At 32.0% G+C, this 23770-nt stretch overlaps 1 protein-coding gene across 5 annotated transcripts in view; it reads right to left on the minus strand.

The window, feature by feature from the left end:
* Window positions 1–23770, minus strand: part of Sdk (sidekick cell adhesion molecule) — a 36760-nt gene that overhangs the window by 2264 nt on the left and 10726 nt on the right. Inside the window, exons 1-32 of one of the 5 annotated variants that reach the window (XM_083099838.1) lie at window positions 17132–17234; window positions 16657–16752; window positions 15115–15294; window positions 14822–15035; window positions 14396–14569; window positions 14042–14250; window positions 13622–13772; window positions 13110–13237; window positions 12528–12641; window positions 11599–11718; window positions 11233–11388; window positions 10696–10822; window positions 9967–10268; window positions 9485–9670; window positions 9047–9352; window positions 8448–8774; window positions 8019–8215; window positions 7715–7924; window positions 7162–7416; window positions 6828–7056; window positions 6409–6711; window positions 5999–6179; window positions 5446–5661; window positions 5163–5359; window positions 4411–4607; window positions 3897–4136; window positions 3469–3666; window positions 3094–3235; window positions 2659–2937; window positions 925–1082; window positions 518–680; window positions 81–400 (exon numbers count right to left, since the gene is read on the minus strand). In XM_083099838.1, coding sequence (XP_082955964.1) covers window positions 81–400; window positions 518–680; window positions 925–1082; window positions 2659–2937; window positions 3094–3235; window positions 3469–3666; window positions 3897–4136; window positions 4411–4607; window positions 5163–5359; window positions 5446–5661; window positions 5999–6179; window positions 6409–6711; window positions 6828–7056; window positions 7162–7416; window positions 7715–7924; window positions 8019–8215; window positions 8448–8774; window positions 9047–9352; window positions 9485–9670; window positions 9967–10268; window positions 10696–10822; window positions 11233–11388; window positions 11599–11718; window positions 12528–12641; window positions 13110–13237; window positions 13622–13772; window positions 14042–14250; window positions 14396–14569; window positions 14822–15035; window positions 15115–15294; window positions 16657–16752; window positions 17132–17219 — 6363 coding nt within the window. In that variant the 5' untranslated portion in view covers window positions 17220–17234. Of the gene's footprint in view, window positions 1–80; window positions 401–517; window positions 681–924; window positions 1083–1562; window positions 2270–2658; window positions 2938–3093; window positions 3236–3468; window positions 3667–3896; window positions 4137–4410; window positions 4608–5162; window positions 5360–5445; window positions 5662–5998; window positions 6180–6408; window positions 6712–6827; window positions 7057–7161; window positions 7417–7714; window positions 7925–8018; window positions 8216–8447; window positions 8775–9046; window positions 9353–9484; window positions 9671–9966; window positions 10269–10695; window positions 10823–11232; window positions 11389–11598; window positions 11719–12527; window positions 12642–13109; window positions 13238–13621; window positions 13773–14041; window positions 14251–14395; window positions 14570–14821; window positions 15036–15114; window positions 15295–15597; window positions 15740–16656; window positions 16753–17131; window positions 17235–23770 lie in introns of those variants that run through there. The other 4 variants (XM_083099830.1, XM_083099853.1, XM_083099846.1 and 1 more) reach the window with 4 other exon arrangements.

The following is a 23770-nucleotide window of genomic DNA, read 5'->3' on the forward strand; positions in this document are numbered from 1 at the left end:
CGAGTGAAAAGACAACTTAGAGATCGCTTATGATTCTGAAATAAATACACAATCGTTTCTTTTTTCTCCGAAGGAATTACCTGAGAATCGGTGGAACTAATTTCGGAGGGCTTCTCCGTAACGCTGCTGTCATCAGGATTCTCATCGTATCCCTTGAGACTCTCCTCGTCACTGTGATAGGCAACCGATGCGGGGGAAGGTCTAGGAGGCGATTTGCCTAACATCGCTGGTGGTGGAGGGTGCATAGCCTTCCGGGCCAATGTGTTCTTTTTACCTAGAGTGCCACTCGCCACGTTGACAGTGCCACCACTTTGACGCGATCTGTACAATACCAGATCCGATTCTTGCCTGTCGTCCGCATCCATCGCCATTGACTCCTCGAGAGTCTTTTGCGCCTCTTCTGTAATTAGTATACAATGTATAATTCCTTTATAAAGTTATGCATTAATAGATAAATGCAAGTTATTTTTAATTTTTTATCACTTTGATGTATATAGATATATTAAACTCGACTTACGTTTATACTTGTAACTTTTACTCTTTACACACAACACTGCTATGACCATAATGATAATTATAATTGACGTAGCTGCTAAAGTGACCATAAACCAAGTCTGTCTATAAAACGGTCTGTGTTGCAAGTATGCATATTCCAGGTACAATTTCGATGGCGTCAAAATCTGCCAAGATAAGATCCCATTAAAGTAAAATATAATATTAATTTATGTAATATAATATTAGTTATATATATGTTTTATTTTTATAAATAAATATATGCGTTAACATAAATATCCAAATAGTGTGAATAAAGTGAATTTAATATCCAAATGGACAGACATTTGTAAATTACAATATTTTTTAATGATACAAAGTCGCATAATATTTATTCCATTAACAGTTATTTCTTTATTTAATTAAACTTACGGTTTCTGTGGAATACGCTGGATAACTGATTCCATAACGATTATATGATATTACTCTAAACAAGTATGATGTAGATGGCAGTAAGTTTTGATAGGATACAGTATATTCCGTCAGTGGTCCATTGCTACTACGAATTATTGTCTGCCAGCGCGAATCATCTACAATTATATATACAAATTACGTTATAAACTCTTCAAATTAACAAATATTTCCAGGAAAAGGGAAAAAAACATTCTTTTGTTTGGAAATACATTATATAATTATAAGTCTCTTTATATGTCTCATTTCTACAACGTTATTTTTCAATAGTAAATATTTTTTTAACAATTTATATTTTCAATTTTATCTCTCACTCAATGAAAATATTAAATATTGTATATCTTTATAATAATTATAAATTAAATTCACTTTAGAATATGTTAATCTATTAAAATAAAATTCCAATATATTATTTTAGACACTAATTAAACTGCTTTAATTTAAAATGACTAAGAAAAGTATGATTTTATCACTTTTATTTTCTACTTTCAAACTTAATTTATTGGAGACAATTCACTTAAAAAAATAATTGTCTTGATATTTTCTTTAAGAAAAAATTGTTAACAAATAACGCAGTAAGAATGAAATATATTCCTTTTACTAAATGATTTGGGATTTGTATTATTTTGGTAAAAACACTGATTATTAAACACTTTGAATGCTTTATACATCTATTATACGTCTATGCATTTGTAGTTTCCTGATTCTTAGGAAAGAATTATTTATATAAAGAATCAAGAAATGGTAAATACACTGTATTGGCATATTAAAAAATAAAAAAAAAAATATATATTTTCGGAAATGTTGCCGAAGAAAAAAATGCTTATTTTTTAACACGAAATATGATAGTGTATTAATCTATATATTAATATAGCATATCTTGGATATATTGCACGCAAAGTGTTTGCACGAACGCGAGATTAGTTGCAAGGGCTAAATGATTAAAACTGTGACACTATCAGTCAATAACGACTAACACAATAAATCATCATCACGCTAACGATCAATGAATCGTTTCTTTCTCAGGACAGTATTACAGCGCTACACGAAGTTAATATCCAATAAAATCTCGCATGAATATCTAAAATGGGATTTCTGGCAATGTCATGCTTTGACATTATCATGCAAATTGTTGCAAACGACCAAACGATCATACGACACGTATAATAATATATAATGATTATTGTTCAAAAAGCGATATCGTTACGCTAATAAGGATTTCGCTATCAAAAACCATCTAATGCAATGATTGACGCTCAGCGTAATTACGTGCGTTGACACTTACAATGCTGCCATTCTTCCATTGCTACACATTTATAAAAAAACGGTATTAGTGTTAACAGATAATTGATTCAACGCGAATATGCGAGAAGTTATAATTTTGCGCGAAATTTATTCTACAAATTATTTTAAAATTGTCTATATTCCCCCATTTCTTCAAATTGCAACATTAAACTAAAAAATTTTCTGAATATATTATATCCTTCTCTCAAAAGGATATTATATATTGCAAAATTTATTTTATAAATTACAATAAGAGAAATCAGTCAGTTTATTTATAATTTCCTGGGATTAAAATTTGAATAATAGTAAAGTTTGTAAAATAGTAAAGTTCAAATTTTGAGCAGGTCCTTTCCATTGTTATAAATATTATAACGACACGCGACAGAGTGTAAAGAAAACCGTTATACTTGCCTTTACGACGAGTCTCGATGTAATAACCCAGTATAGGACCTTTGCCGGAAGCACCGTTGGTCCACTGTAATTCCACACTGGAGACAGTTTTGGTCACGCCAAGCTTACTAGGTGCCATCGGCGAACCCTCTTGCGGACCGGTCGTAACGTTACCGGATATCGGCGGTCCAAAGTCGATTGTCTGTGCGCGAACCATAAAAGTATATGTCACCTCCTCCTCCAATGGTTGGATGAGGAGGCTCGTCTCCGTCACTTTTTGCTTGACTTGTTTGCTGAAACCTTGAATAGAACACGATTCGATCAGTTACAACATAATGCAAAATGTCATAACTTATATAATTGTAAAGATGATTCGCGACAGAACTATTGGAAAAGAAAAATTAATTGTTTTTTACACGAAGTACTGCAATTGATATTATCGAGATAATAACTTACGATCATTTTGCTCCGCCGTTTCATATGTAACGATATAACCGATTATCTCGCCATTGCGTAATTTCGGTGGCTCCCAAGAGACGCGCAAGCTGGTCATGGTAATTTCAGTGAATTGTAAATTGTACGGCGGTCCCGGTATGTCCTGCATTTTGTGCATACAATGCGCATTTATAATACATAAAATGTTAGAACAAAACTACAAAGATTAAGATTATATATGTTTTAGATAGCTATTATATAATTGATTATTATCTAGAGAAAGAGAGAAAAAGAAAAAGAATATATAGTTTAAATACCGTTATTTTTAAATATCTATTTTAGTTTAATATTGATATTATTTAAAAAATAATTCAATATATATATATAGAAAATCACCTGTTTCGTCCTTACGGTAATTGGCGGAGATCGTGGGCCATCTCCGGCCGGATTAAATGCCAAAACTTGTATGCGATACTCTGTATACTTATCGAGGAAGACTAAACTGTGCGCCAAAGAGGATGCTGGGACAACTTCTATCTCTTCTTCCTGTTTCTTCTCTAAATTTTGAGGAGAGTCGGTTACTAAATAAAAAATCTGCAATAGAAATGTTAATTACAATCGATATTCATATAGAAAACTCATAAATTAATGAAACAAAAATGTGTCAATGTACAACAATTAATCTATTATTAAATATACAAAGGAGAGTTTATAATAATCTGTCACAGTCTGTCTTATATAAAAAATTACATAAAAAATATGTTAATATATAGTAGTGCGATCAATTCGTTGCTAATATAACCGGATGCGAGAAAAATAATTACTTTGTATCCCAATAAATCGCCATTTTGCATATTGGCTTGGGGAGGCTTCCAACGTAAATGGACCTCGGTGGAGGAGATAGATTCGGCTATCAAATGTTGAGGCTCTCCTGTAGGAACGGCTTCTCCTACATACACAGTAACCGGTGGACTCGGTGGACCTTCGCCTTCTGAGTTAAACGGCAATACTATAATCTCGTAATATCGATCCTCCGTTAAGTCACTTAAAACCATTTTAGTTTCCTAAAACGAAATATAGAAATGAATTCGATTATCTGAAAAGTGCCATGCTATGTGCAATTTCTGCTATCGATGTTGTATGTATATAGTTATATCAATTTCAAATAGTAAAACGATTGCAATATTTTGAGAATTTGAGCGAATCTGTTGTTGGAGAATGAATTATTTTACGCGTTATTTTATTATTGCAAATTGTTTCAGAATTTAAGATTTTGTTTAAGTATAATAATAGATTATAAAATTACAAAGACTATGCTATATATAATACATTAATCACCTTAATTCCCAGAATATCTTCTTTCGGCGTCGCCTGAAGTGGCGTCGGGAAATCTGATACCGGCTGGTAAACGACGCGATAACCACCTGTTTCGTAATCTCCGCTCCAATACACTTCGTCGATCATGTTCCAGTGAACTTCGACGCTGGATGTTGTTATTGGTACAACTTTCAGACCAGTGACACCTTTTGACGGTGCTATAAATAAATGATAATATTAGCAAAAGATAAATTAAATCGAAAGAAGGATTTTTAATCAAAGAATAAAAACCAAAAAACCTTGATAATATAAATTTTTCTTTGTTAAAAAGAGATGAACCAGTATTGCGTAAGCAAGTCTCTATACGTACTAAGTAAATATATTAAGTGCATATACATATATTATAAATAAATATATATTTTTGTATTAAGTTGATTTAATGCAATGACGCTATTGTATTAAACTAGTATGATGTATCAAAAGGTTGTCGAATCTAATAAGTATAATATAATAAGTATATAAAGTAAGTATAGCATTACACAAACACTTGCATATTAAATAGATCATTTATTAAAATATTTTAAAAGGCAAAATTAATTGTTTTATTTTTTCCAAAAATTTAATGAAATTTTCGTATTTCCAAAAAAATAGAGCAAATAAACAATTTTGATGTAAAGGCAGTTAAACATTTGGTGCGTATTATTTTGATTTGCAAAAAGATAGTACGGATGTAAACTAAGCTCCAATATCTCGGATTATCGTTTAATACTCACCTGCAGGCAGAGTTTGCACTTGAGCAGACTCGGTACTCCATTCCGAAGGACCTATATCGTTGGTAGCCTGAATACGAAATTGATAGCGCGTGTAAGGTTTTAAATTGTTAGCCGTGTAAGATGTCAGAGTTGGCTCCACTCTTTCGGGTATAGTTTGGAACGGTCCAGAATTCTCCGACTGTTGCACTGTATAATATCTGTCGGGATAAAAAGAGAAAGAGATTAACATGCAATTTTTTTTTTTAATAAAGTCGAGATTGATGCTTGCGGAAGATATCTGTACCTTAATGGTGCAAAACCATCTCTGCCTGGTGTCCAGCTAAACGTTATCTGACGACTCTGGATCTGCGACTTGCTCACTTGCGGTACCGATGGTGCCTGCGGACGTTCCCTATTGTTCGTGGTGAATACAAGCGCGTAAGCTGTCTTACCCCAACCCAATCTCGTCTGCGCCGTCACAGAGAACATATAATATTGCTCCGATTCGAGACTGGTTGCTCTGCACAAGCAACAATATTGCAATATTAAACTTAAAAATCTTCTTGCTCTTTTAATCGATATTTCTAATCTTAAAATAATATCACTTATATGATTTTAAAATATGCAGGAATCCTACATAAATTATAAATAAAAAATTTTGACTTTAAAATTCTAAAATTCTCTTAAATCTTATGTTCCTAATATATAAAATATTGAAGCTAAAAATGTATAGACAAAATGATATATATATATATATATATATATATATATATATATACGTAATATATATTATTTGAATCTAAAATTCTCTATCCATAAATGTGAATGAAGGTAAATAGAAAAAAAATTCTTTGTACCTAAATGTTCTGTCTGATGCTGGGAATTCTTTAGAGAATTGGCGATCTTGGCTACTATTCAAATGAAACATGACCTTATACGCGAGAATCTCTCCATTGGGATCCTCTGGCGTATCCCAGATAATACGCGCTGTAGAGAAACTCACATCAGGAAAAGATACGTTAGATGGTGGACCAGGAGCTGTAATATAAAACAGAATATTAGTATTACAATAGCGATTATTATAAAAATTCTTGTTAGTTTTACTTTTTTGCATTTATTCTTTGCTTAGGAAAATTCTTTTCTATTATATGTTATAATAATTATGCCACAGAACACACAATCAAGAATCACATACGTATTCTGCGTTACAATTATCCTGATTGTCTTCGATAACAAGAATTTAACTGCAATGAAAAATCCATCTTACTGTCTTCAAAGGTCTGAACCCTCACGGGTGGAGTGCTTAACGCCCCGTCGCCGAGTCTCGTGTAAGCTAAAACTTGCACATGGTATTGAACAAACTTGCGGAGCTCCGTTAGGGTAGTCGTAAAAGTAGTGTTACTGGGAATATTTTTGTATTGGAAGGACGATCTGGAATTCGCGCCATAGTAAACTTTAAAACCGTCGATTTGTCCGTTTTGATGTTCTACAGGAACGTCGCCCCATCGTACTAAAATTGTCGTAGAGGATGTCGCGTTCGCCTCTACGTTGATTGGTCCCAGAGAAGGAACTGAAAGATATATTGGCATTATATATCTTTGAATCTTATGCAAAAAAGTGATTTAATGCCACTTCTTTCACAAATTAAATTTTTCACGATAAATAAAATAATCATGATAATCTTACCTGATTCGCGAGTTCGTTCGATGGCCTTTGGACTCGCCGTTGATGAACCGACATCGTTGAACGCCTGCATCATAATCTCATAATCGGCGTATTCCTCCATATTCTCCAGAACATACGAATTTGCAGTGGGATCTTCGATAGTGACGCTCTTCGAGATTTTTGAGCGCACTTCCGTGTACGTGATGTTGTATCCGCGTGGATTTCCGTTCCACTCTATTTGCTGCAACGGCTGCGTAGAAAATTATATGTGTGAGTTTTATTTTCATATCTTAATACAATATTTTTCCAGTAGTAATAACTGATATAAAAGTTATCGCATATAATGAGTACTCACGATCCATCTGACGCGTAATTCGGTGGCGTTCATCGCGCGAACCGTGACGTTCTTCGGAGGGTGAGAGGGTGGTGCTTGAATTGTTTGAAACTCCTTGGTCGATTCGGAAGGCTGCGACGCACCGACGACATTGTTCGCGATTAAACGAAGCTTGTATTGCATAAAGGGAGTCAAACCGTCGACGGTGATCGTACTGGCGTCAGGATCGGATACCTCGTAGATATTGTACCATGTCGAATTTCGCGCTGTTTGTGCCTTCGAGAAAAATTAACTTTTTTTTCTCTGAATTTATCTTTTATTTTTTATCAATAGCGTAATTCTATCATATATCGAATCATTCTGTCTGATCGTATCTTAGAAATAGGTTTTATAAAATTAGCATTATAAAAAATGGAGTATTTTTAAGATATTAAGAAAATAAATAATGATATTGTCATATTCGATTTAAAATATCTTTTTTCTTAATTTTTAAATTTTCATGAAATGTTGCAAAAAGATGTGACAAATAATAATTCTCTTTCCCAAAGCAAGAGTTGATTCTAAATCTACTAACTTGTACTGTCCATTTCGTGATGGATGAGTTGCCATCGAATCCCGGCGTGAATTGTAACACAACAGAGAATGCATCTATATTGGATAATGCTAGCTTTGTGGGCGGTTCTGGTAACACCGGTTCTACGCCTGATTGTATGGTCGCTACTTTTGATTTTCCTGGTCCAATTGACGTCCACGCAGTGACTTCAAATTTGTAATGAGTCAATGCCTAAAAGAAACAATAGTAAATAATAAATAAGTCGTATATTTCACTCCTGCTTTTTTTTTTATTTGATTTTATGTTGCTTGGAATCGATAACTACCTGTAAATGTTTTATTTTTGTCGACAATACATCAGCCGTAAAGTTTTCGACGCGCAAAGAATCCGGAATCTCTTTAATCATATATTTCAGTTGGTAATGTGTCAATATGCCATTCGTTTCTTTAGGGGGACTCCACTTAACTGTCAGCGCGCGATCACTGATGTCTTCGAATTGTAGATTCTCCACTTCTTCGGGTACTATAACGGATAATAAATATTTAAAAATACAATTGCATATAATATTTAAAAGAACGATCTTTTTTAATCCCTTTAATTGCATAAAAAGTAATCAAAGATAAGAAAAATATATGATTAATTTTATAAATTAAAATTATTTTTAAATATTAAAAAGTAATTATTAATCCGTTTAAATTAACTTTATGTATAAGTAAAACAACTATTAATTAGTCATATCATAAAGTAAACGTACCATCCTCGCAAGTGCGTATTTCGACGGGCGAACTCCTTTCGCCATCACCAGGATCGGTGAAGCAAAGCACCGTAATATTATACAGAGTGTACTTCCTTAAACCCGTCATAATAGCGCTCTGTTCGGCGAGTGGATCAAATAGGCTGGGTGGCACGGTCATCGATTTATATTCAGTCGCTTCCGTAAAATTACCGCCGAACCAAGCTTGCAATTTATATCCCTGGTTTATTCCATTGATCTTCTGTGGATTCGGTGGCTTCCACCAAACTTTCACTGCCGTTGAGTTAATCGCTTCCGCTTTTACATTCGTGGGCGGTGCTTCCGGAACTATATACAATAATTATTTCTATTATCTTTAGCTAATTTATATTTATAACACTAATATTCTAAATATAATTATATGTGATATAATATTGTATTATTATATATCATATATAGTTTCGTATTATATTAATTATATAAATTAAAATATAATATTGTAATAATGTAAAAATATAATATTCCAGAATTACAATATCTTAATTATAATGTCCTATTATGTTTTTATACAATATTTTGGAATCATATTATTATTATAAGTAGCTTTGAATATCGATTACCTCCTTCCTTAGTTTTAATCTGCAAGCCCTTGGTGTATACACCCACACCTTTATCGTTGTAAGCCGCTATCTGTACTTCGTAATCCTTCCACGTGATCAGATCGGTAATGAGATAATTTCTTTGCGCTTCATTGGTGATATTCTGTATCGTCCACGGACTGTCATTGTATCCGTGCAGTTTGTACCTCAGCATGTATCCTAAAATATGACCATTTCGGTATTCCTCCAGCGGAGGTTGCCACTGAGTTATTATTTCCGACGATGAACGTGCCGAACCGACGAAGCCTATCGGTGGACCACTGGGCGCTGATAATCAAAACAATCAAATTCAATTAATATACATATAAAAAATCAATTCAGTTTATTTTCATGAAAAAATAGGATAGATATAACATCACTATTTCTAATCAAGTTATCATTCTCTTCTTAATCACTTACGTTCTTGAGGTAAGACGACGATGTTACTAGATGCCGACGCTGGACCTTCGCCGACGCTATTTTCAGCGCTAACGCGAAATTGATAAGCTGCCGCGGCTTTCAAATTATTCAACAATACCCATCGGCTTGTCGCCGATATGTTATCACGTTCGGTGACCCAGTTTAATAATGGGCTGGTTATAGGTCCTATTTATATAATAAGATATTACATATTAATATTCATTCTAAATAATTATAATATAGGAAAATAAATATATAAAAATAAATGTACTGTGTTAATTAATTTATATTTATTCTAATTTCTTTTCTATTATATTTATTATATCATAAATTTGTAAAATATATATTTTTAAATATATTTTTCGAATATATATCTAATAGCAATGTTTACAATTATGTGTTTATCTACGAGAAATATATATCTTATAAATCAGAAACATAATGACACTTGAATGTCTAAATTATATACGGATTACACTTACCCAGATCGGATACTTCCAGTCTCTGAACTATGAATTTCTTCGTGGGACTATTACCGTCGAAGCCGGGTACCCATGTGACGTTGATCGTGCGAGGTGAGATCCGTTCGACTCGAGTGGCCATGACGTTGATCGGTGCAAATGGCAATTCGATCACACTTAGACGAGCGGTTCGCGTCTCGTTTCCGCCCGGCGACACCACGGAACATGTGTAATCCCCCACGTCGGAAGCTCGAACAGCGAAGATCTCAAGAGTTCCGTCCGATCGCATTTTCACTCTCTGACTCGCTTGCGTGTTTATTACTCTGTAACGATGAACGTATCACTTTGAGATTTTTAAACTAAAAGAATTAGGTAGAATCACATCCATCATTTTTTTCAATTCAAACAATTCTGCTTGCATATTTCGATAATAAATCAACAATCACAATTAAATTCGTGCAATTTTTATAAGAAAAAAATATATAAATGATTTAAGATGTATAAAATATACACACAATTTGAATGTTTTGATTTATCAGATTTTAATTCTATTTTTTGAAGAATAAAGAATTCTGATTACAGTTAAATTTTGTGAAAAATTAACGCATGTGAGATTTCTTCTATAAAAAATAATATAAAATAATATAAAAGATGCATAAAATTAATATAAAAAAATCGAATTTATATTATAAATGATATTAAAGTATTATATTGTAAAAACATATAATATTCTTCATTATATATACATACTGTCCGTTATGAAACCATGCCATATCATACACGACGCTAGGATCGTTGGAGATTTTACACTGTAATTCGGCGGTATGTCCCAGAAGCACGGATGTATCAACAGGTGGTTGAATAATTTGCGTCCGAACTGTAACGGAGAGAGATGTATACGTATAATAAATATGTATACACATAATACAGCTATAAGTAGAGTTTAAACACGAAAAATTTTTACTTTAAAAGAATTTTTACATAAGAAAACTTTTTTTGTACGAATACTTAAAAATTTAGTAATACGTGTATACATACAATAGCGTACAAAATTTAAATACTTAAATTAAAAATATCTCTTGATAACAAAGTATATGTGATGCAAAGAGATATGCAGATAAAAAAATATATAATATTGGAAAATTAAAAAAAATTTGACTTTTTAAATAAATTGTCTTCGATTTTAGAGAAATATTTTATTTATGAGATAGATATAAGGGAATGAATAAAATGAGAAGATTTCTGTTTCTCTTGATTATAAGTCTGTTAGATTGATTTTATAATTACCCATAACGGTCAAGTATGCTGATCCATTGACAGAACCGGCTTCATTCGCGCGGATGCAAGTATATTTTCCTGCGTCGTATGACTTTACCGCTGCGATTAGAAGATCACCATTATCCAAAACTTGTACTCTCCCGGCAATCTCCACTGGTATGGTATCTATTCCAATTAAAGATTTTGCAATTTATTATAAAAACATACTTTTTTTACAAATATAAATAAATATAATAATATATAAAGAAGAATTTCATTTATTTTAATTTTATAAAGAAATATTTTTAACAGTAAAATCAAAATTTGATATCAAACTGAAATAATATATAAATTAACATAAAATAATAATTAAAATTAAATTTTTTATTTAATTACCATTATAGTACCAAGTAGTATTTGGTTTAGGTGCCGCTATCGCGTAGCAAGTCAAAGTCGCATCTTTGCCGTCCAACACTGTTAAATTCTGTGGACTTTTTTCCATAATCGGTCCAGATGCTGTAAATTACAGAAATTTCGTTATTAATATTGAATCAATTTCCGATGTTTTCTCACAACGTGCAAATGAAAAAAGGGTGAATAATCGTCGCTTGCAATATGTATGTATATTAAACCAATCCGTAATTCTTACTCTTTCTCTCTATTTCTTTGCACTGATTTCCAAAAACAAGCTTATTTTTTTAAAGCAAAACACAAACACATATTCAGTAGCAAAACTACGCAAACTAATGGCTAAGTACAGGCTGGTTCACGATAAATGCCATGTAAAATAATCACTAAATGCTTAATACAATACTTATCGTGAAACATTCATAATTCAAAATAAATTTTTTTATTGGAAATATATTTCTAATCTATAACATATTTGGGGAGAGCAAGACGTGCGTGTCAGTGTTACTTGCAATGTCGCAGATGTGTGCCAAGAATTCTTATATGATTGTATCAAAACACAAGTCGTTCTATTTGATGATTTTTTTGAAAATATCTCGATATTTCATCATTCATTGCATATATAATATAAAAAGAAATTCTAAACTAATTCACTAAATCACTAAATTATTAATCACATACAAAATAAGAGCTATTGATTTTTTAAAGCTTTCTTTAAAATTTTATGCAATTGAAATAATAATAAATTATGTAAAATATTGATATATCCAACATGGTGCGTTTGTCTTATGAAACATTTATCACTAAAAGAAGCAAAAATCGTGAAAAGTGAAACTTATACGCAATCTTCACAAGCATGTGCCGAGAATAATAATGAAAAACAGAAAAGTGAAGAAATTTGGCAGCAATTTTCTTACTGTCTGGATAATGAGAGAACATAAAACGGCGATCAGATTGGCGAATTCTGACTACATTGTAGCCAGCCGCCCAGCGGGCAACTCTGTTTCTCAATCCGCTTCCTAATTCTTCTTCTGTGTCGCATACAAAAAACACGTCATATTTATTAACTTTGCTTGCGACATTATTACGCGAAATATTTGTAAAAAATGCCATTCAGATATCTCTATTCGCAATGCGTTGCATTTATTTATTTATTCAAATATTTATAAATATTTAAATCACATTTTAAATAGGTTAAACAATTTCTCTATTTAATAAGTTACCTATATTATATAATTTATATCTTGGTGAACAAAAAAAAAACAAGAATCCAATCTTTAATACTTATATTAAAAATCACAAATTGTATATTTGCTAGTATTATATGTATATTATAGTTACTCATCTCTTAAGAAATCACATTTTTCATTGATTAAAAAAAAAAACGATGTTAAAACGGTTTAATTGCGTGTTTCGCGAACATCTTGTGTGTACGGACAAATTTAATTGCGAATTAAAATTAAGATGAATGCAGCACGAAATTCTAGACAACTACTCACTTTTCGCCTTCAGCCATGTATAACTGGATGATTCGCCGGCATCGTTGGACGCGAGGCATTGAAACATTCCCGAGTCGTCCATAGTCAATTTTTTGATCGTTAACGAACCGTCTTCCTCTATTATGTATCTATAAAACACGTGCGACAAAAGCGTACAATTATACATAATTGTCAATTCCGGATGACTATCGAGTCTTTGAAAACGAGTTGAAATATTTAAAATGATTAAATATTCTCTCTACATATTTTAACCTTTTTATTTTATTAAAATACCAATTTTAATTCTTAACTCCTTTGTTATGTATTTGCAATAAAAATTTATTGAAATATGGCCAGTTTATATAACTATAAATTATATCTTCCACATAAAAAACTGCTACGATTCCACATTTACAGAAAAATTTCAACGAAACTAAAAATTAAAATAGGTAAAATTATAATAAAGGTATAAGGTATAATTTTCTCTTTCTTTCTTTTTCGGATCGCAAAGTCAAATATTTGCTAAGGTATACCTAGTTCCCAGTAAATGATCAACGGGCTCGGCATTACGGAACCAACTGATTATAGGAGGCGGTACGCCGTTAGCGTCGCACGGTAACGTTACTGTGGATCCGTAATCACTCAGCGTCTCCCTCTTTAATTCCGTTATAAATGTCGGTTTTTCTAGAAAAATATAGCAAATATGGAGAATTTCATGGAAAGGGCTAAAATTAGTATGCTTGTTAAAACACTTAACTTCCTAATTTTATATAATTATAATTTATTATCTCAAAAATTTAATAATTTTTAGTTACGTACTATAATAATGAATGATTGATAGTGTCATACTATTATTCTTTTTTAAGGTAACTGCGTGATTTATATTATACCGCTATCTCATCAATTATTTACACATTTATCACGTACTTATATTTACTCTGGATTGCACTTACCGTACACGACAACCTTGGCACTCGCATTTACAGTTGGATAACCACCGCTCCTCAAATCCACATGACAAGAATAGATCCCCGTGTAAGTTATGTTGGCTGAGATCAATGCGAGCGTTCTATTCCACGAATCGTTAAAGCTGTATGATATCCTAGAGTTCTCGATTGGAATGCCGTCTTTCATCCACAAGGTCCGTAACTCGTGAAGTGATCTGAAACAAATGTAATTTTTAATTGTTGCTTTGAATCTTCCCGAATTGCGACAAATATGAACATTGTTGAGACAAACATTCGAAAAGAAGAATGATCGTACGTAGTATGAACAAAGACAGAAATATTTTTTTGGCAAAAGATTACCTGGCATTCGCGATGCAATTTATGTACGTGACGTCTTGATCTTTGATTATCTGTGTATCCTGTGGCTTGACAATTATTGTAGGGGCCACTTCCGCATATGGATCGCCGGTGACTTTCAACTTGAAAAACGGACTATTCTCCTCCTTGCCCAGTTGGGTATTGATAGCCTTCGCTCTGTGCACAATGAATCATCAGAAAGATATAAACTTAAACTTGTCAAAGTTCATTGGAATTTTCTTAGCTCTCAATTTCAAACTTTCTACAACTGCAGACTGCAAAGTCATCTTTAATTTTGATTTGTAAAATTTTAAAATTGAAAAGGGGCTATTTTTCCATCCCTAATCTCGGAATTCAACAAAACAAGCAATCCTATGGAGCAATCAATAAATAAAGCGAGCTATTAACAATTATATAAATTGTACGAACCTATAGGAACCTTCGTCGTTTTCCGAAGCGTTTAATATAAGTAGCGTATGATGAGTCGTTGCGTACTTTATACCGTACAGGAGTGTCCCGTCCGAGGAGAACCACGTTACTTCCGGGGTAGGATGGCTCTCGATCGGGGGTAGCTCCAGAATCGCGGCGCTACCCGACTCGACACTCACCACTTTCTCCGTGAGATCATCAAACACTCCCATATCTAGGAACAGATTAGGACGTTGATTCATAATTCGAGAGTCTGGAGAAACTACATTTCTGTGATTCGTCAAGATACTCACAGGCCACGGCGAAGGCGAGACGATCGCTGAATATGGACCCCACGTCGTTCGTCGCGACGCAGTGATACACCCCGGCATCCTCTCGCCGCGTGCTTTGTATACGGAAGTAAGGTCCTGAGGTGAGCTCATTGCTGAGAGGCACCCCATCTTTGAACCATTTGTACTTTGGTTGAGGATTGCCTGTGAAAAGGAATATTTTTGCTTGTTGCTACAAATAATTTTTCTCTCTCGAGATCGTTTAGTTTAGATTATAATCTAAAATTTGCATAAAGGGTATCGAGAAATATGTGCAAGACAGATTCTTTGAGTTGTATGAAATATTTATTCGAAAGCGTGGTGTATTTCTTGTAATATCATGAAGAGCGATTTAACGTAAACATTCATGAATGATTCAATGTAATTCTCGTTCGTAAAGTCACGGACGACGATATTAGATCGCGAGCTATCTAATACCATTAGTGCAGGGTCATATGATCGAATTACATGGTGCTGGGCATCGGTTAGGCTTCATCTGGTCACCGTCTTATCCGTCCGATACTTGATATTTTTACAGGACAATGGAACGTCATATGCGGCGAACCTTATCCTTTCATTGCTGCTGTGATCCTTATATTCTTTTTTTTATTTCATTACTTTAATGTAATATTGAAATATTTTTAAATTATGAGATTTTGAAGTATTTTTTGATAATTTATATTAATTTATATTAATTAATAATAATTTATATCAATTAATAATGACGGAATAATTCAAATTATCGATAATGATAAAATTAAGAGAAGTTAATACTAAATAAAATGTCACTTGATTATTTTTGAAATTATATTTTTATTAAAGGAACAAAATTTGTACTTGCAATATTTTTGAATCTTATTGTTTAAAATTTTATAGTATCGAAATATATAGAATAGCAATTTTTTTATTTTGTCAGAAAAAAGATCGAATGGCAAGTTTAAAATTTGTAGCTGATGTAAGAGAGATATTTTCCGATTAAAATTTACCAGTAAATTAATTTTCGAAAACTATTATTCTTGCCTCAAAAAATTATCAAGTAGATACACAGAAAAAAAGGACATTCTTGTTTTGAAAATTTAATTTATTTAATTTTAACATGGAAATCTTAAAATGAGATTATAATGCGTTAATTAAACAAAAATACAATTGCTTGAATAATTGCTTACTCTTGAATGAATCCATTTTATACAGTTCAATCAAGAAAAATATATTCTTATGATTTAAGATTTAATATTCTTGAATGGAAAAGAAACAATGTTAGATAGAAAATAACATTTTTAAATCAAAGATTATAATTTTCTTAAAGTAGAATTAAATAATTATATATTCTTGAGATGGCAATTACAATATTGAAATAAGACTATAATATTGTTAAAATTTAAAATTATTAAATTCTTCTACGAAGATTATAGATTGTGTATATACGAAACAATAAGAACACTAGTTTAAGTATATAAGTTTTGATTTGACACTTATTTTTTTTCTGTGTAATTAGAGAAAATTTTCATGCTAGATTGCGATTCTTACCTCTTGCTTGGCATTGTAGAAACTTTGTGCGATTCTCGCTAAGAATATTGCCACTGCTGGACGGCTGATTGGTGAAACGCGGCTCTTGAAGTGGCTCTGTAAACAAAAGAAAGGCGTTTTCTTTTTCTTTTTTTCTGGTCAATCTCGCGTTGACAAAAGTCTCTTACAAATTAGTTCGAGATATAAGGTCACATAAGAGGTCACATACGAATTGAAAATTCGTGAATTTATATGCTATGTAAATAAACTACTTATACATATATTGTCTCATATTACGTATGTAAATTCGGATCGGTATTATTACACGTGAATGCCGTATGGCTGACTGACATTGAGTCATCGCGAACGGGCGACGTGTAATAATTTATGATGCTCCAAAAAGCCCGACGAACGAGAGAAAGGAATGCGAACAAACGGCCGCGGATGCCGAGGTGCCGAGTCACATGCATGTAAAGCCCTCCTCTTGTATACCTACCGGACGTTCCACGCTCTGTTGATCCTGACACACGGTGTGCCACAATCTCCCGTCGTTTCCCGTGAAACCACGACTTTATCGAGAACATATTGCGAGTGAAAAGTCGAAAAGTCCAGTTTTAAAAAAAATATTTTACATTTTTTTTAGAAAGCAAATACACAATAGATTTGAATATAATATACGAAATATATGTAAAGAGTTTATATTTTTGATTAATAATATATTAATAAAATAATATGTTGAATAATAAAATAATTTAATATAATAATAAAATTTCATTTAATAATAAAATAATATATTATATAATAATAATATTAATAATAATAATTAATTATATATATATATATATATATATATATATATAATATGATTTTTAATTTAATTTTATATAAAATAATATATTAATATTAATAATATAAAAAGATTTTATGCAATTCATATACGCGGATGTATAATATTATAATTAATTGATTGATTTGTTTACAAGGATTTACAAGGCAAATTTACATCGAGAGTACTTTCTGTAGAGAAAAAAATTCCTTGGATGTGTAAGTAATGACGATTTACGGGCCGATGGTGATCGCGAGCGACGAATGTAGTTTTCCGCCCATTGTTTACCTTTCAACCGATAATTCATTCCGAACCGATGCACATCACGTGATGCATGGTCTGCGTTCTAATCGCGTGCATATACGGTGCAATCAGTCACGCCGTATATATCTAGTTAGCGGATCCTAAGAACGGACAATCATGTGATTCTGTCGCACCTGAGTCGTTATAAATATCGATTCGGCTCGACAGGCACTGATGACGAAAGCACAGATGCACAGAAAGCACTGCTGTTTATATAGTGATAGTATCTCGGTCACTGACATGTCGATATTTAAAGTGTGATTTTCTTTTCTTAGATAATCGATGTTTCCTCTACGAAATATATGATTTTTTTTATATTAACAAAAAGGGATTTATTGCGGAAATTTAACTTCATGGGTATGAAAATAAATTTCCAAATTAACAATCTTTGTTTAATTTTAAAGATTTGTTTACATAATCCGCTTGCATTCCAGTATGTTTAATTTTAAAGATTTGTTTACATAATCCGCTTGCATTCCAGTATGTCTACTAATTATTCAGATTTTTCTAAAAACAAATTAAAATTTTTATCTTGCAATAATGTAATATTTTCACATTATTTTCTTTGATATATTGGTTAAGGAAAATCTCACATCACATTGTCCAAAGAATAGGCTCTATGTAATTATTCTCATGTTTCTCACGTTCTTCAGCTTGTTAGAATTAACGAAGCAATCATTAAGAATTTGTTGGACGTAAAAGAATCAAACTTTTAGAAATGAAATGCCCAACGCTCGAGTGTCAATGTGATTATCTATCCATCTCTATCTCGAAGATTCCTTTCGTTAAAAAGGAGGAAAATTTTTTTTAATTTCGTCAGCGTTACAGGTATCTGGCTCGTAAGTGAAGAGTTCCAGTTCACGGATTAGTTATCTCTTTATCTCTCACAGTATCACGAGATGACACCATAACGCTAACAAAGCCCAGCAGAATGCAAACACGCATGAAATGCATGTGTAAAGGAGGTTCTTGAATATCTAAATCGTGACAATAAACTCCACACGTTTTATATGTACTTCTCGTTTATTACCGTGTATTTTAAGCTTGTCGCAGCAAGTTTGTTCTCCACTTCGCGGGATAAAAGATCGTACGTTAAAACTAGAATACACCGAAGAACGTCTGGAATTTTTACACGCGAGGCATTATACAATTTTTTTTCGTTAAGGTTTGTTAAGCGCGAAGAAGGGAAGTGTTAATGTGAAGAACGAGACTCATTTACGGCTGACTAACTATTGCAAATGTAAGCTATTGGAGTATTAACAAGTACAAAAGTACCGTAATATATATTATGCCGTTTAACATCTAGCATTTTAGATCTCATCGTGGATATTTCTTTGCATTTTAGATCTCATCGTGGATAATTCTTTGCATCCGAATAATCCTAGCCTGTAGCTCGATTTTTTTGTGACTGATAATGGATCCTTTCATTTATTACAAATTCCTTTTTATATTAAAATTTAATTATTAAATAAATTGATTTTAATAACAATGACAATTTTTAGAGTAAGATTTTAAATCAATAATTAAGGAAAATCAACCTTTGTCACCAGAGGACTAGATAGAATCGTTATCTAAACTGCCAAGATAGAACTTTATTGATGGACAATATATGATAGATTGAATAATAATAATCTTTTCCTCTCTCTACGCATCTGTTTCCACTACTCAATCTTTTTCATTATCATCAAGTGTATAAACATAAATAAAAACGTATCGCAATTTCTTATATTATGTATATTTATAATATTTAGTTAATGTAATATTTTTTATCACATATATAATGATAATAATATAATATAAAGATTGTAATATTTCGTAAATAAAGAATAAAGACTTTCTCACAAAGCGGAAACATGAAACTAAAATAGTAGGAGTAAATTAGTAATTTTTTTACACTCCTTTTTTTATGATGTTACAAAATATTGATGTTATAAATATTTTATGATGTTATTTTCAAATTATTTTCATTCACAATATCAGATTCAGATTTATTTAAATTGTCTTTCTCTTTTTTTATCAACCAAAAGTATATCACATATATATCACACGTCCTCATACACAAAATATTCTTTTTAAAAATTGCTCATTCTAGATTCAATCTAAAGCCAATGTTGAAAGTTTGAACATTATTAAGGATGCGGATTGCAAACTAATTAGAAGTAAACTTTCATAGAATTTTAATCGATGAAAATAGCTCAACAGAAAACGACATGTAATAACTTTTAAATTGAGATTCGCCACATGTAACATAATTAATTTTACAATGATCAATATGCAGGAAAAAGAATATATGTCGATTTAAAAAAAACATTAATAAATGCACTGCAATATGCTTTTACATTTCAAATTTTAATTTTAAATTTTAGATTTCTCATGTAAAATAATTCTTTCATTACTTTTCTTTTATAAAAGCTGTTCATATAGAATATTAAATTATATCCATATTAATTATTTTAGTTTTAATAATAGCTAAAATAAATTTAGCGTTATCTGTAATCTTTAATCAGTTCTCTAAAATAATTAAAAGTCGAAATAAAAGTACAGATGATATAATTAAATTAAATCTTAATTATATATCATTAATATTAAAAATATTCTTTATTAAAATATAAAAATATGTTCTATTAATCTAAATTGTTAGAATATAATAATAAAAATTATATTTTTTCTAAACTATAAAACTTTCGTGTTCAGAGAATATTTTGAAGATCTTTTAAATATTTTATGAATATGTGACGAGATAAAATAAGAGAGAAAAGCAGAATCTAAATTCAAATTAAATGTTCCATTACGTAGGTTTTGTAATACGAGGGTTTAGACGTCGCTATAGTGACAATCATCGCGTGATTCGTCGAACATATGTTCGTATGCACATATACATGCAGGTCGAGACCGCTAAAGAAACCCCTATTTTGAGCGACGCAGCTGTCACATCAAGGGTAAAACGGGGTGGGACATTTACAGAGGGGCGTGGACGCGAATCGCGAACGAAAGGGCTTTAGTTGTCTGGTAAATGAAGAAATTCTTCTTTCGCGCTCGCGACCCGAATTCTCGGTCGGTCCATTCATCTTTTAAGCGACCGAGCTGGTAGAATTTAGTTGCTGACAACGCATTGCGGAGGACGCGTATGATAAACGATATCCTTGCCAGAGAGGAATAAAGCCGGCACATATCTGTTTGCTGGCACGTATTGTTAGCGGAAAAGTGCAATTTTGTGACACACATGCTTGTTGGAAATAATATTTAAATGCTTCAAAAGAATATATTGAATTATAAATTAAATATTATAAAAAATAAAATACGTGAAAATAAATTAAATATTATATAAATTATAAAATTGAGGAAATTAAAAAATTGTAAAAATAAAATATTCCTTTTATTTTTTTATAATTATATATTGTATTTTGTACGAGTGAATTTCCAACGTATAATTGAAACGCAACGAAATATGCGTGGAAATAGAAAGTTTAGAATATATTTCATTGTAAATTAAATATTGTATAACAACAAATGAGAGGATAAATTGTTATGTAATAAGAGATGATTTTAATGCATGAAATTTTTCGTGCAACTGGAGCGCGACAAAATATGCGTAGAAAGGGAGAGTTTAGAAATCGAGTGTATTGCGTAGAATTGGGTAAAATAATTTCGGAGGAATAATTTTGAGCTCGCGCGCTCGAATTTGAACTCGGATATCCGGCAACCGATTGGCGAAGGGGGCGAAACTCCGCAAAATGTTGCGCATTGCGTCTTACTGCACGCAGCCTCGGCGCTATATTGCAGCTGAAGGGTGGGAGAGGTGCATAACTCCCTCTTCACTGCAGTCTGCAGGTGGTCAACCTCGAGTTCTTCTGGGGCGCGCCACGTTGCAGATGTTTTTCTCCGGTGCCGCTTCTCCTAGGAAGGAGGAAACTATCTGCAGGAAACCTGCTCTTCATTTTCTAATTTCCATATGTAATTTTATCTTGCAATCACTTTGCATAAATATCATTAAATTCGAAAACATTTGGGGAAGTAGTTTCCAAATTACGCAATATATACAAGTGTGAAATAAACAAAAAATAAATTCTTTGCAATTTTGAGTACCATAAATTGTGACATATTTTTTTCAAAAATATATATTTTAAAAAAATAAAAAATTCGACTCAATTTAAAATTTAATGTATGACGTAAAAGAAAATCTTTTGTTAGAATCGCTTTAAATCGATATTATTCAATTATGCTCGCGTGTTCTGTCAAATAGTAAATGAAAGAATGGCAACATAAATGTAAAAATGTATATAATTACCACTGCAAATTAAAGTAGACTTGCGATTCTTGAATTACCCTAATCAATTATTATTTTACTGAAGTTCAAGCGACAGACGACGGACGCAATCAATCGATTTAAGTGACGTAACACGCGACGAGCCTCCTTATTCTCGCAACTTTCCGGACATAATCTACATATACAATGTTCCAAGCAAACAATATATACGTAGCATTATTTCTTGTCAAATTTAAATAATTTTTCTTGACGAAGAATATATTGCCTTTGGGAGAAATCAACATCCTATTTAAAAAAATTCCAATTTAATTGTGATAAAATTCTGAAATAAGCGTATTCAGGTGTCTTCATTTTTCCGGGACACCCGTTATCTTCGCGACGTTTACGGGATATCGCTCGATGCGTCGTGTTCGAGCAACTAGCTTGTGTACGAAAAGTCGGTGGCAGTTGAGACACGTTACCAGGGATATTTGGCTGTTTGCCAATAAACCGAGAGGCGAAGCGAGCGAGTTTCACGGTCGGGATTGGAATTTAGAGAGAGCACTGGCACTTGCAGAAGGCGAGGCCATGACCCCGCATTCAATTAACCTTGCGCAAGTTTCCCCTTATGTATATTTCTACGCACACAGAGCTCTCGAAATACAATAACAAACATATAAAAACATTTTGTGTATGATATACTATTTGAAAAATATTTCAATGAATACCGTAAACCGTCTTAAATTATGCCAAGTTCCAGCTTGCAGCATCCGTCATGCGTATCTTTTACGAAATCCTCGTTGCACACCTCGTTGCACCATTGTTGTTCGTCATTGTCGGGAAATTAGGACAACTATGGTCTTTGAGAATGGTTAATTCCTTTGTTACATCGCGTGGAAAGGCTTACAACGAGGTTTCGCGGCTCGAATTGCGCGAGATTTCGACGAGATTGCGCGCATAAGGGCGCGAAAGCCGCCTTGATTGATGCGTTGCATCTCAACCTGCATCTCGAGAGATTTAGAACGTTGACGAGAAAAATATTTTCGCTACACACACGTTTACTTATCCCAAAGACACCGTAATATCCCAACTATGCAAGTCGAATAAATTCATTGCGTTATCCATTACGTTTTACTTAAACTTTTCCTATCTCCTTTTTTATTTCGATTTCTTTAGATTTCTTTAAGTGAAAAGTTTTCTTCAATTTTCCTGGAAAATAATTTAATAAATCTGTTTATATATTATATATCTGTTTATAATTTTATCCTGAAAGTGCATTTTGAGAAATAAATGGCATTTATCATTTTACAATAAAAAGTAAATTTTTTAAAATAGAATTAATAATTTTATATAAAAGTCAAGTACTTTTATTTAAAAAAAATTTAGAAATATATCTTGTATTTATATTAAAAGATTTATTTTAAAGATTTATTTTAATTTAAAGGTTTATTTTTCTTATCACATTTTAGATTAAAATGTTTACATAAATTTATGTTATTATAAAATTTAGATTAAAAAATTACTCTCTAATACATATAATACAAATATAAAAAACATTACATTATAATATATTGAATGATATATACTTTATTTTCGGGAATTTGAAAATCGTAAACATAAAACCGATATACAACGATCCAATGGATTGAGATATTGGATTAATTTTGATAACAATGATAATCAAATTGATGAGTCAGAGTCCAAAGAACAGAACGCTCTTCTTTTCAAGGATTTAACTGGAAATAACTGCTCGGCGATGA

The sequence above is a fragment of the Camponotus vicinus genome, unplaced genomic scaffold (genome assembly GCF_025532165.1).
Source record: "Camponotus vicinus isolate PSW18456_S1 unplaced genomic scaffold, iyCamVici1.0 SCAF_1, whole genome shotgun sequence".
Taxonomy (NCBI): Eukaryota; Metazoa; Arthropoda; class Insecta; order Hymenoptera; family Formicidae; genus Camponotus; species Camponotus vicinus.